The sequence below is a fragment of the Heteronotia binoei genome, chromosome 1 (genome assembly GCF_032191835.1).
Source record: "Heteronotia binoei isolate CCM8104 ecotype False Entrance Well chromosome 1, APGP_CSIRO_Hbin_v1, whole genome shotgun sequence".
Classification (NCBI taxonomy): Eukaryota; Metazoa; Chordata; class Lepidosauria; order Squamata; family Gekkonidae; genus Heteronotia; species Heteronotia binoei.
The window spans coordinates 254,081,975-254,093,548 of NC_083223.1; the positions used below are offsets into that span (position 1 = coordinate 254,081,975).

An 11,574-nucleotide genomic window follows, 5' to 3' on the forward strand; every position below is an offset into this window, starting at 1 on the left:
CAATATACCCAGTGTTTTGTTTATTGTATTGTAGCTAGCGTGGCCAAGGCGTCTATGTAAACGGTGAATGCACCTGCTGTGGGGTTGCTTATTCCACACTGCCTGTGCCTTTCCCACTGCCTGGTCTAGCTCATACACATTAGCTTTTAACACACCTTTAGCCAGCAGTTTACCTTTTCTCAGTATCTCACAGCCCTTAGCATCAAAAGACACTGTAAAACCAGCTGCTGCCAGCACTGAGACGCTTAGCAAACTAGTCTCCAGATCTGGCACACACAGCACATTGTTAAAGGTGTAGTTTAGTCCTGGAAAATGGACCGTGCCTTGGCAAAGCACGTCAACCTCCCGGCCATCAGCCAAGCTTACAGTTTTTTGACTGGCCGGTCTGCTGTCCTGCAACTGGTCTTGCTTGCAGCAAAAAATCTGTGTTGCCCCAGAGTCAACGATCCACGGCACACTCTGTAGCCCTGAGCCAGTTCTCACCAGAGTTGCCTGCTGTGTCCTTGAAGACGGCTGCCGGCCTCTCCTCTGCTGCTGAGGACAACTCCTACGCAGGTGTCCAATTTGATTGCAGATATAGCACCGCTTCTTCCTTACTTGCAAAGCTCTTTCCTCCGGCTTTGCCTGCCAGCTGGAAACGTCTCCCACAGGCTTCTGCTTCCCCTCCTTGCGGTCGCGGTCAGCCTGCTCACCTTTACTTTCCAGCTGTCTTTGCTCTTCAGCCAAGAGTTTCCCAGTCACATAAGGCAAAGTCAGCTTATCTGTATCCTGGCCCTCAAAGGCTATCACCAGCATGTCAAATCTCTCATGAAGAGAGCTGAGTATTAAATAGACCTTATCTTCATCAGCCACAGCTTTCCCTCGCGCCTCTAACTCCTGGAAACACACAGACATACCGTCGAGGTGGTCCCTCACCGACTCCCCAGCCAGCATTCGTTTCCTGTAGAGCCTCCGAGTTAGAGATATCAGCGAGCCTGCTGATTTCTAGATATACACGGCCTTGAGGGCTTCCCAAGCCTCCTTTGCTGTCTGGTGCCCTCGAACATGCACCAGCTGGTCGTCTGAGACACTCAAGATGATAGTGGCTAGAGCCTTTTGGTCCTGAATGGCCTCTGCTGGTGTGGGATCAGCGGAAGGAGACAGTCCCATAGTCCCTCTTGCTTCAGGAAATGCTCTAGCCTCAACGACCAGGTATTGTAGTTGGTGGTAGTCAGTTTATCCACCAGCACGGCAGCTGCTGCTGTAGCCATCCTGCTCAGCCTCCAACGTTCAGCCACTGCTGGTCTCACCTCCAAGACAGCTTCTGGAGCACCTCAGCGTCCTTCTTCACCACCTCTCTCAGAGCTTACAGGCGCAGCAGAAGCATGCTGGGCCCATAACCCTGTTGATGTGCCCGTACATAGGAGGGTGGTCTTTAGTGACACAAAGAATGAAGGCTTGCACACAGTAGTGTTAAAACCACTATATACAATTTATTTACACCTCTCACTCTCCAATCCGACAAAGTGCTCCACTGCTCTCCAACATACATTTCGCACACACAGTGAAGTGTCTTTGTACATTTATACATCAAGTCCAGCCAGGTAACCAATCAGCTTCCTGCTGAGTCATGCTGACTTTGCTCCAGGCTGATGCAATCTGGCAACCAGCCACCTTCTGTCACTTAGATGATCTACCTGGCAGATCAGTCACTTTCACTTTCCCAGCATGTGCTAAAAACTGTCAAGGCTTTGCATATAACTGACAGGGGGTGGGGGGGGGGAGAGAAGAGAGATTCACACACTTCACTGAAATGTAACTGAAGGAAAGAAATTTTTAAAAACCCACAAAGAATCACACTGTTTTTGCTCATCTATAACAGAAAGACCAAAAAAAGCGTTGGAAAAAAGGATGAGGTAATTTACTGTGGTTTACTTAGGAGTAAACACCTTGAATCAGACAGTTAAATATATTTATGCAAAGGTCCACATGCTGCCAGGTTGGAAAACTGTAAAAGCTCGGACTCCAAAAACCTTCTAAAACGGGAGAGGGGAGAAAGAAGCACCTTTATATTCATAGTCCTCCTCTATAAGTAAGGCGGAAAGTGGAGGGGGGGAGAGATTGACCTTTACTTTCTAACTCCTGAAGGAGGCTGGGGCCAAACACCGCCTGGGTCCGGGGTGGGGGGAAGGGAGGAGGCTCAGAGGGAGGAAGGGAGGCAGCCAGGCCTTCTGAGGAGGCGATGTTCCCACATGGCCCGGGCCTCCCTCCTCACCGCCACCACCCTTGTGTGTGAGGGAAAGGAGCCCAGCAGTAAGAGGGAAAAAAGAGGGAGCCCCCTGCCCGCCCACCCTCAGGTGCCACCTGCCCAGGAGCCCAGCAGCAGGAGGGAAAGGAGAGGGAGGCCTGCCTGCCCACCTGCTCTCAGGTGCTGCCCATTCAGGAGCCTGGCAGCAGGAGGAGCCACACCAGCACCACCATCCCTTCCCCAGAGACGCTCCTTTTTCTCCCCCTCTCCCCCCCCCCACTTTCACCCCCCCCCCCCCCGCAGCACGGCTCTAACCTGCCAGCCAAAGTCCCAGCAAAGCTCGCAGCTGAAGCGGGGTCCCAAATTTGAATGCTCCTTTTTGCCGCCGCACACAACTCCTCGCTCTAGTCAGCCAGTCCCAAAATGTGCCGCTCCAACGATGCTCTGCGCCCAAACCTCACGAGAGTTCCCCCCTCCTTTCCGCGCTGCCACCGCAAGCCAGAGACGCTGCTGCAGAAGTTGTCCTTGAAAAGGCAGCTGCTGTGAGAGCCCTCTCCAGCCCCACCGACCTCACAGGGTGTCTGTTGTGGGGGAGGAAGGTAAAGGAGATTGTGAGCCGCTCTGAGACTCTTTGGAGTGGAGGGCGGGATATAAATCCAATATCTTCTTCTGCTGCTGCTGTTGAGAGAACAGCGTGAGCCCGCAATGACATTTCCTCCTTGCTCCAGTCAGCCAGCCAAAGAGCCGCAAGTAAGTCATGAAACAGCCGCATGCGGCTCTCGAGCCTTACGTTCCATACCCCCGTTCTAGTGTAACAATGACAACTGAAATCCTTTACCTGGAAGCATCCTCAGAAAAACAAACTGGACAACATCTCAGTTAATTTTTAATTTTTTTTATTCCAGTGAAGAATATATGCATAGAAGATAGATTTTCATTTTCAAGGCTGTACCTCTGGTACTTCCATTTCTACAAAGCCACCCATTAGTGGTAAAACAGCAGCATAGCTGAGTCAGTTAGCTCTTTAGAAACGCTCCAGTTAACATGTGCCCCGTAGCCATCCCAGTCAAAGCCGGTGAAGTCCCCACACTGGCGAGGTGTCGCTTCTGGGAAATAGCCTCCTCCGCCAATACAGTGCTAAAGACAGGAAAGAAATGTAAAACAAATGACACAAAATGGGAGTAACAGGCAGCCCTACAGAGGATGATATTGGAACTGGACAGTGAAGAACAAATTTAAACTCAGCAAATTTTAATTTGAATTGCAAATACATATAAAATAGGGACTAGAGGTATATTAGGTCAGTAGCAGAGAATGCCAATGTGTTAATTTGACCAAAAATAGTTGTATGCTGTTTTGGAATGTATTAATAATTCAGATACTAGACAGTACTTTCCCTCCTTTCACACAATAAAACTCATGGGCACTCAATGAAATTAATGAGCAGGAGGCTTAGAACAGATAAAGGGAAATACTTCAGTCAAAGAGTAATTAACATGTGGAATTTACTGCCACAGGAAATGGCAGCTATAAGCATAGACAGCTTCAAGAGGAGATTGGATAAACCTATGGAATAGAGGGCCATGAGTGGCTGTTAACCACAAGGTATATATGGAACACTATGCCTGCACAGTGATGCTCTGTATTCTTGATGGGGAGTGCAACGGTGGAAGGACTTCTGGAGTTCTGGCTCCATTGGTGGACCTCCTGATGGCACCTGGGTTTTGTGCCACTGTGTGACACAGAATGTTGGTCTGGATGGGCCACAGATCTGATCCAGCATGGCTTCTGTTATGTTATTATGTTCAGATATGTCTGTTGAGCAGCACAGGTTTGGCCTCAGCTGGTTTTGGTGACTACCTGGCCATTTGGAGTCCAACTAACAGGTGTTATGGAGCATAGCTGAGGTTGACAAGAGGTTTTAGAATCATCCCTGGGTGAGGCTGAGAGCCTGTAGCCAGGATACTCACATGTTCTGTGTTGCATCCGGTGACTTTCACCCCAGCACAGAGAGCCATTGCTGCTTTTTCGCGATTGAACACTCGGAAATGAATGAAGCCAGCTACAAATTCATCTGAGACAACACAAAGAAGAAATCAGAGCAAAAAGGAAAGACTGGAAGAACATCCTCTTTACAATACCCTGTTCTCATGTATTTCTTTTTAGAGGTCTTGTAATCTACTAGTGAGTCTTATTATGAATATATGAATAAGTAGGTATAGATTAGGAGGGAGAAAAACACACAAAACTCAAGTTGGTTCCAACTTGTTTTGCCACAATGCAATTTTTGGAAATTGACTGTAAAACCTGAGCAAATAAAAAAAGACTTACTCCGCCCGTTTGGAGAATAATACTCAGCTGTCTTTGAAGCACTGCCCTTATCATAGACGACAGGCACCGCTGGGCCATGGTTACCTGGACAACTGCCGATTCCAAATTTAACAGGGTATTTCTGAAAGGAGAAACAAACTGAGGTGATTGGTGGTGGAAAGTGCTGTCAATTCACAGCCACCTTATGGCAACCCTATAGGGCAGGGGTCCTCAAACTACGGCCCGCGGGCCAGATGCAGCCCGCTGAGGACGTTTATGCGGCCCGCCGGGTTATGGCAAAATCAGACCGAAAGTGACATTCGACCTAAACTCGCATTAGAAATGCACACTTCCGGCACTGGGCTGAGGTGGCAGAGACAGAGTGTGAGGCGATGGTGAGGTGAGTTCCCTGGCTGGGGTGTGTGGTGTGGGGAAGGGAGAGAGATGCAGAAGACGGAGAACTGACGGCCCGCGGCCTTGTACAGTAACGGCAGCCACCACAACAGTCCGGACCTCCAACAGTCTGAGGGACAGTGAACTGGCCCCCTATTTAAAAAGTTTGAGGACCCCTGCTATAGGGTTTTCGAGGCAAGGGACAAACAGAGGTGGTTTGCCATTGCCTGCATCTGTGTGACAACTCTAGACTTCCTTGGTGGTCTCCCATTCAAATATTAACCAAAGTGAACCCGGCTTGGCTTCTGAGATGTGTCAAGACTAGGCTAGCCTTGGTCAGGTTGCCAGGTCCCTTGGAGCAGCCGATGGGGGGTACACTTACAGAGAGCAGAGAAGAACGTCAGAAATTAATGCAACATGCCTACATGACCCAGAAGTGATATCAACACATTGCTGAGCTACACTCAGGTTTTTGGACAAAACCCTATTGTAGAATGTTGTAAAGTGAGTTCAGTCAGCTCTTCAGTAAGCAACAACAGTTTATTCAAAAAGAAACAGTCACAAACAGGACAGAACACTTCACAATATATACACTGTGGCTGAGTTAAACACACCCCCTTTAGTCAGTGGCAATCCCTCTTATTGGTTTCTCCGGAATCCTTCATTTGCATTTCCTGGAATAAATGCCGCACATCCCTATTGGCCAGTTCTAAGAGAACGGCCAATCAGAATGCAGGCATAAGGATCCTGGAGGGTAATCGAAGCATGCTTCAAGCTCAGGTCTACTAACAGTGAACGCAGCAAATACATAAAAGAATTACGATTAATTTCTGGTGTTCCTCTCTTATGGGGGGGTTTAATTCCCCCCTGCCAGCCAGCTGGCCAACAGTGAAGACATGGGGGTTGAAAGCGGGAGACTCTCGTCCCCTTCAGGGGCATCCCTAACCTGGGTAATCCAGGTCAGGGCAAGAGGTGCTTACAGATTTTTATTTATGACCCTACTTCCTTGGGTAGGAGGGTGCAATAGTATCTTGTGCTACCTCCGTTATCATTCATTTACAGAATATTCGCTGGGCAAGTACTTGTTGAATATAAAACCCCATCCATAAGCCTCATGAGTGTAAGATCCATAAGCCTCATGAGTGCCTGCCTGCCTAATCTTCACTTCCTGAATTCCAAATGCAGAGTCACCAAGCAGCCATTATTACCTGATACAGTCTGAGGAGGTTGCCTCCTTCTGCAGCTAAGAACCCAGTTTCAGTGCGGTACCTCAAGAGGGAGGTGTCACGCCATTGTTTCATTGGGGTTTTGTTGGGAACATGCCATATGGCCAGATCTTGTGCTTGAAGGTCATAATAGCCAGGATTCTGGAAAACAAGGGGAAAAGGTGGATTTTTTAAAAAAAAAATGGATTGAATTGAAGATCCTGTATTAAGCAGCCATTGCAGCAAGGCAAGACTAGCCAGGGAAAGGTACAGTCACTGCCACAACGCAGCCTCATAATGATTTATTGTGGCATAAAGTGACATGGACTGAAACCACTTCATTCTTTGGAAACTTTTAAAGGTGAGCTAGGCCAGACTTCCTAGCATGCTTTAGGTGAAGAAAGAGAGACAACCTAGATAATGTATTCCACGGTCCCCCAGTGTGGTGCCCGTGTGTGCAATGGTGCCTGCCAGTGCTACCCATAGTGCCCACCAAATTTCAGAAGGTAGGTGGGGCCATTGTTATTGGCTGCCCTCATTCAAATGAAAGGGTTTTCCAATAGAGAAACTGGAGCACTGGGCTTTCCTTAGTCAGCACATGGTTCCATTCTTCTTCTTGGAAGCATGAGGAGGGAGGTATTCCATTCAGATCTGCATCCTGTGGCAGCCATTTTAGATCCGGCCCACCTCCAGTGGCAACCCTTGTGGGATGGTGCTCACCATCCCCTCTCAAAGTTCCAAATGTGCTTGCAGGCTCAAAAAGGTCAGGGACTACTGATGTATTGTGTCTATGGTTTCCTCTAGTCTGATCCTCATTCCATCTTGCAAGAATTCCTCACCTTGAAGTCATCACTGGTTGAGCCTACAGCTGATCCAAAAGTGGAGTTATTGGACCAGTTTCCATCTCCTTCTGGGTAGTTGGGGTTGCTCCCCTGTTGACTGGACCAACGATCCCCCACAGTGCATTTCCCAAGCATGTTGTTCTCATGGACACTGGCCACCAGAGTCCAACCTCCTCCATTGGTGGTCATATCACAGAACGTTTGGTAGACCTCACCATCTTCCGTCTGCAGGAAATACAGTCCATCTGCACAGGCCCAGAAGATTGTATGTTAAAAGAAAATGTAAGACAGTGTGGTATGTTGTTATTCACTGCTGTTGTTTATTGATTAATGTTATCATTTCAGACTCCTAAAATGGGATTTCAATACAGGTTGCATTATTCCCCCCCCCACCCCAATGGTCAGAAACTTCATTTCTCACCTGTGGCCCCTCTTTGGGACTCTTTGATTTCTCTGCAGCTTCGGGGCAGATTCTTCTGTGCTGGGTTTGGAAGGCAGGAAGTCTCTTCCCATTTCACTAGCAGGCTGAGGATGTCTTGCTTCAGTGAACTGATGCAGCTTTGGTCTGTGTACACAACGAAAGTTAAATTTGGGAGGGGGGCAGAATCTACAACCATAACCCCTTAGGAGTACTGCAAAGTTTTAAGGCTCCAGTCCTGTCACCCAAAGGCACTGACACCTTTGCTAAGCATACATTGTTATCTCCAGCGCCCCTGCATAGAAATATGGAACTGGCTAGCTCTAGGTAAACAACACATGAACACCTGAAGCTGCCTAATTCTGAATCAGACCCAATGGTCTGTCAAGGTCAGTATTGGCTGCTCAGACCAGCAGCAGCTCTCCAGGATCTCAGGTAGAGGTATTTCCCATCACCTTCTCCCTGATCCTTGAGTCTAGCGGGAGATGCCGGAGACTGCATGCCAAGCAGATGCTTTCTCAGCTACAGCACACACACACAAAAAAAACACAACAACCCGTGTCACACCCTTTAATCAAGAGTTTGTTTTGTGACTCCATAGGATCTTTCCTCACCCAGTCCAAAATAAGTGAACAGTGCTTTCAGAATAATAATCTAACATTCCATGCAATTCAAGAGTTCCCCTCAGTATACAGACCTGCCTGGTAACCTAATAAAGTCCTTAACTTCATTCCCTGAAACCTTAGCAACCTGTTTGAAGAAACTGAAAATGTGGTTCGTCCCTCACTCAACATCTCAATTTCTAATGTTGCAACAAAAATGTATGTATCAGGGTGGTATTCCGGATTGAAACCTAGCTAGAAGAAGGGTGATTGGAGGTGCGGTTTGAGGCATGGGTGAGGAAAAACGTATACAGGCAAAGGGTTCATCATTTCCCTTTGTACCTCGGGTAGAAACTACTCCAACTTATCACAGGACTGGGTTTTTTTTATCTCATTACGTATCTAAACCTATTCTCATCAAGTATAACTGTATAACTACAATATTCCAATGTATTTCTCTTTTAGAATAGTGTTATGAGAATAATGTTTTTTGTATTGGCATACTGAAATAAGAGATATTGGCTGTTTATCTTGTTTATATGTAACGAGATAAACAGCCAATATCCCTTATTTGAGTATGCCAATACAAAAAACATTATTCTCATAACATATACTAAACCCAATTTCACTATATTTTAATGTATTTTTTTCTTATGACAAACTAGAATGATGTTTATAATGCATGTTACATTTTTAAAAGTAAATTAGGTGGACAAGAACATCTTTTTAAAAAAATGTCCTTAGTTTAATGCTACTGAGACACTTCAGTGAGAAGGGCGGGATATAAGTCCACTAAATAAATAAATAAATAAATAAATACTTGCTAGCAATAGGGCAATTAACAGACAGCTTTTATTACTTTTTATTGGTTTCCCACGCAAATGCCATCCAGACCAAATGTTCTTTCAATTTGTTAATTACACTGTGTTGCCATTGGATTTTAACTTTGCACCATTTTGCATTCTAAACCACTGCCCACCAGCTTTATGTAGCTCTGATCACAGTACCCCATTTCATTGTCTGATGAAGTATGCATGCATACAAAAGCTTACATTCTGAATAAAACTTTGTTGGTCTTAAAGGTACTACTGGACTTCAGACCAACATGGCTGCCCAGCTGGATCTATCATCACTTTACAGCTATGTGGCATTGTGTGTATTTGCTTTCAAGCAACGGATTCTACTGCCATCGTATGGACTTCTGCCCTGAGAACTCAAAAGCATAGCTTGTGCATCTGGATCCCTGCAAAGAGCTCAGAGTGATGGATGTAGTTCTCTCTTCCTCATTTGCTTCAAGTTTTGTTTCTGAACAGGAGTGATGATTGTGGCTTAACATTGTTATTTTGCAGATGAACTCTCCGTTAACCCCATGCCAGTATCTCAACCCACAATTTTCCCAGCACTTACTTACCACACAGTTTGGCCTCTGGAAGGAAAGCAAAGAGCAGAAGCAGGAGAACAAGTTGCTTCATTGTGGTCTGCGGGGGAAATCAGAGAGTCAAGTAGTTAATGGCTTGTCTTTGTCTTTGGATAGCAATGAAAGCTGAATCTTATATGCCATTTCTGTACTATAGTTAGAATCCTCACTCCTGACAGCAAACCGAGTCCAAGGCCACCCTGCATTTGGTCTGCAGAGGTGCTCAGAAGCCAGTGCAAAGCAAAAGCCTTGTTAAACCAGTTGAGAATAGTGACCACACTGCTGTTAAGTTCAGTGGGACAGAATCCTCCCCTTTTCATTGCAGCCCATTGATCTCCCTGAAATGGTGAACAGAGGAGCCAGGACAACCTAAAGGGCAACTGGGGTTCTGCAGCAAGAAGGGGGAACTGGTGGAAGCTACAGCTTCGCTTCTGTTACTGGAAAATTTATCCTGGATCCAGCCCACTATTTTCAGAAAGGAGGTGTGAAGAACTGAATCAGAAAGGTTTCAAGAGATGAAGTTTTAGGTTTGGTGGACTGATTTAAAAATCACATTACCAAATGCAGAATATAGTTTGTAATTTTAGACTCATTTGTTCAATTCATCGTATAGCCTGAAAACACCTGATGAAGCAGCCTTGCAGAAGATAAACTATTTTTAATATGGTTAATCTCTTGTGGGGAGCAAGGCTGAGTCATTCAATAGGTATTCCTTGGAAACTGCCTAGGGTGCAAGGGGTAGAAGGGTGCCAACCAGCCCTGCTGATGCCCCATTTTTCAGCCCATAGCTTAATAATAATAATAAATTTTTATTTATACCCCCCCTTCCCCGCCAAGGCAGGCTCAGGGCGGCTTACAGGACACGGCATAAGCCATGATGTAACAATAAAACAGAACAATGCAGTTACATACAATTCACAATTAAACATTAAATAATCTTACATCACAACCCTAAACATATTTACATGGAAGGTAAGGGTCTAAGGGAGGTGCCCCTCGCCTCAGTGCGAAGCCCTCTGGGAACCTGTTCATTGCCACCCTCTGTAGGAGTGGGTGGAGCTTTCTTATGCCCCCACACTTCCTCTTTCTCCTTCCCTCCCCTGCAGAAGGGGTGGGAGGCGAGGAAGGGTTGGGAGCGTGGATGGAGGGAAGTGCTCCTGCACACAAAAGCCTATACCTTGAATAAAACTTTGTGGATCTTAAAGGTGCCACTGGCCTCTAACTTTATTCTATTGCTTCAGACCAACATGGCTACCCACCTGGATCTACCATTATACAACACTGGTTTTGAATTGCATGCTAGGGGAAAGGTGGTGTAGTAGAATTTTATGCAGCATAATAATAAAAAAAAATTATTTCTAGTATTTCACATGCATCCATTGATTTTAAATAGCATGCCTGTTTGTCTCACCTGAGTTGTGTCTCACCTGAAGAGCAGCTTCCTCTTCTTCAGTGCAAAAGCTCTGGCCTTCTGTTGAATCTGTTCCCCTTGCTTGATATTTATAAGCCCCAGTTTCTAACAGCCAATGAGGAACTCCAAGTCACGAGAAAACAATTGTTTGCACACAGGGCAACAGGCTGACAATGGACAGACAGCAAATAAGGATCACATTATTTTCACCATTCTTCCAGGAAAAGGTGCTTAAAAAACCTTGGAAGGGGGATTCCCATGTCAGAGTGTTCCAGTCTGGATATAAAAACCAAGATTTATGCAAGAATGTACTGAGAACTGGATGTTGTCATAGATGGCTCCTGTTCCAGAGCTGCGTATCAACTAGAGATTTTATAAGAACTCCAGAGAGATCAGTATGTCTTCCTTTGGTTTATTCACTTGTACACCCATTTTGAGATAAAGACTTTGATGAGGCTTTCCTTTTTTTTTAATACTTTGATTGTTTATGGAATGACAAATACAAAGGATGATAACAGAATACAGAGAACCAGATGTATTGCAGATAAGATACAAATAAGGAATGCATCAGAAAAATAATAAGTCCCGATAGTGAGCCTTATTAGGAACCCCTTTTTGCTGAGTCAAATAGGATTCTACTGGAAACCATACTGCTGTAAATTTTTCTTGATAATTTTGCAAGTTTGGCATGAGATAATAGCTTGTAATTTTGCTATGAACAAAACATTCCCACACCTTATTTTGCCAGG

At 45.7% G+C, this 11,574-nt stretch overlaps 1 protein-coding gene across 1 annotated transcript; it reads right to left on the minus strand.

The window, feature by feature from the left end:
• Positions 1–3,106: 3,106 nt before the first annotated feature.
• On the minus strand, positions 3,107–10,915 carry LOC132581934 (intelectin-1-like). Its single transcript, XM_060253425.1, has 8 exons — positions 10,842–10,915; positions 9,409–9,475; positions 7,399–7,542; positions 6,975–7,222; positions 6,139–6,297; positions 4,559–4,679; positions 4,198–4,301; positions 3,107–3,364 (listed from the first exon to the last, which is right to left on the minus strand). Exons 2-8 carry the CDS (start codon positions 9,467–9,469, stop codon positions 3,212–3,214), a joined length of 990 nt encoding a protein of 329 aa, XP_060109408.1. The 5' UTR covers positions 9,470–9,475; positions 10,842–10,915; the 3' UTR covers positions 3,107–3,211.
• Positions 10,916–11,574: the final 659 nt, after the last annotated feature.

Bases quoted from the DNA above. Each gene is read 5' to 3' on its own strand.
- LOC132581934 (XM_060253425.1), bottom strand. From the start codon at position 9,469: ATGAAGCAACTTGTTCTCCTGCTTCTGCTCTTTGCTTTCCTTCCAGAG. The intron at 4,680-6,138 runs GTAATAATGGCT...TTCTCCTTTCAG, and splicing joins ACCTCCTCAGACTGTATCAG to AAATACCCTGTTAAATTTGG. The intron at 3,365-4,197 runs GTGAGTATCCTG...TCCTGTCTTTAG, and splicing joins CCGGATGCAACACAGAACAT to CACTGTATTGGCGGAGGAGG.